Source organism: Sinocyclocheilus anshuiensis, unplaced genomic scaffold, assembly GCF_001515605.1.
Source record: "Sinocyclocheilus anshuiensis isolate Anshui unplaced genomic scaffold, SAMN03320099.WGS_v1.1 scaffold8, whole genome shotgun sequence".
NCBI lineage: Eukaryota > Metazoa > Chordata > Actinopteri > Cypriniformes > Cyprinidae > Sinocyclocheilus > Sinocyclocheilus anshuiensis.
In genome coordinates this window covers 30,392-31,970 of record NW_015558559.1, presented here as the reverse complement: position 1 = coordinate 31,970, position 1,579 = coordinate 30,392, and the positions used below count along the sequence as shown (strand labels likewise).

At 37.5% G+C, this 1,579-nt stretch overlaps 1 protein-coding gene across 1 annotated transcript in view; it reads right to left on the bottom strand.

Moving 5' to 3' along the window:
* Positions 1-1,579, bottom strand: part of LOC107679423 (transportin-2) — a 25,596-nt gene that overhangs the window by 3,344 nt on the left and 20,673 nt on the right. Inside the window, exons 20-21 of the mRNA XM_016474967.1 lie at positions 546-641; positions 352-427 (exon numbers count right to left, since the gene is read on the bottom strand). Coding sequence (XP_016330453.1) covers positions 352-427; positions 546-641 — 172 coding nt within the window. The remainder of the gene's footprint in view (positions 1-351; positions 428-545; positions 642-1,579) is intronic.

Sequence of the window (1,579 nt, the reverse complement as noted above, 5' to 3'; positions counted from 1 at the left end):
ACTGTTCTAGTGGTTTTTGGATATTTTAATAAAAAAAATCTTACATATTGTGCCTTTAAGGTCAATCCCTAATTGAAATTTAAATCTGAGTTTACAGTTATGGAGAAACAGAATTAAAATTAATATAAATATAAATTAAATCCAGGATCAAAATCATGGTTTAAATGTAAACCTGCTTATTTTTAAACAAGGTTTAAAGATCGGTGCAACAGAATTATTGAATAAACCTTGATTTATTCCAGATTTAAGATTAATCCTTATTGGTGCATCCCACCCTTTGTAGTTTGAATTGCATGAAAACAGAACTAGTTCACACATAAGAGGCATGCAATGGTTTATTCAACATCTCACCAGGGGCGAATGAACTGTGGCAACATGGGGGCAACTTCCTGTGGACACACACATCCCAGCCGACCAATCGTAATGGCTGTTTCACCAAAAAAAAAAAAAAAACACACATGAGTGTGTTTCAAAGTTTCAAGCGAAAAAATTTGTTGCAGTCAAAGCTACAGAAATCAGAGCAACACTTTGCACAGATAATTTACCGGTGTTCTCCAGCAGAGTTTTGGGTGTATTAGGTCTGTTGATGATCTCCACAAGGTTATTGAGAACCAAGGCCACAAATGGCTGCATCTCCATACCTGGAAAAACACCAGACAAATTAAAGATCAAATGGCTGTCCAAAATTACACGGGACAGATATCATATGCAAATAACTGCGCCGTAGTGAATATACATCAGGGATGGGCAACTGGCGGCCCTCGGGCCACATACGGCCCGCTGGATCATATTAGATCATATCTCAGATGATCAATTTTAAAACATTTGAAAAGCAAGTCACGTAAAGATTGCTTTCAGTTTATGATGTTAATACTATCTCCAACCAGGAGAGGTCGCTAGTTTCCAGCCGCTCCCCTATTAATTTCAGCGTAGTAGGACGTGCACTCTAATGTAAACATTCATTAACATTAGCAAATAATAAATGAAAAACTGACCATGAAAACAGTATTTTCAAGTCAAGATGGTAAACAGATTATCTTTTTACCAAGTTCAAGGGGATACCCATATGTTTGGATTGTTTGGAAATCTGTATTTTATTTAAATCACCATCACACCACTGCTCACAAACAACGGGGACGCCAGAGTTGCACTTGCCTCAAATTTCAAAGGTAAAATTCATAGTCAACAAAAGCTTTTTGCCAAATGCATGACAGAAATGTTTGCACTGAACTGTTCTTATTAGGGTTTCCGCGGGTCCTTAAAACGTCTTCAGTTAAATTGTTTACATTTAAGGCCATGCAAACTCAGACTCATCAAACTCAAAAATTATAAGAGGTCTTTGGGGACGGAAAGACAAGAACTGTTATATGGATTAATATGACGATTAAACTTCAAAAGGCTACGACTTCACTGAATAAACTTGAGCGCTGCAGGTCAGCTTTGTGTACTGCGGTTACCGGGGAAACCACTATATTTCTGCAGTTCCGAAAGTGAAACCTGCCGGCAGAGAACGAATTTGCTTTTTCAAAAAGCCCATCTGCTATTTTTGCTACATATTTTTAAATGTGAACCAGTGGAT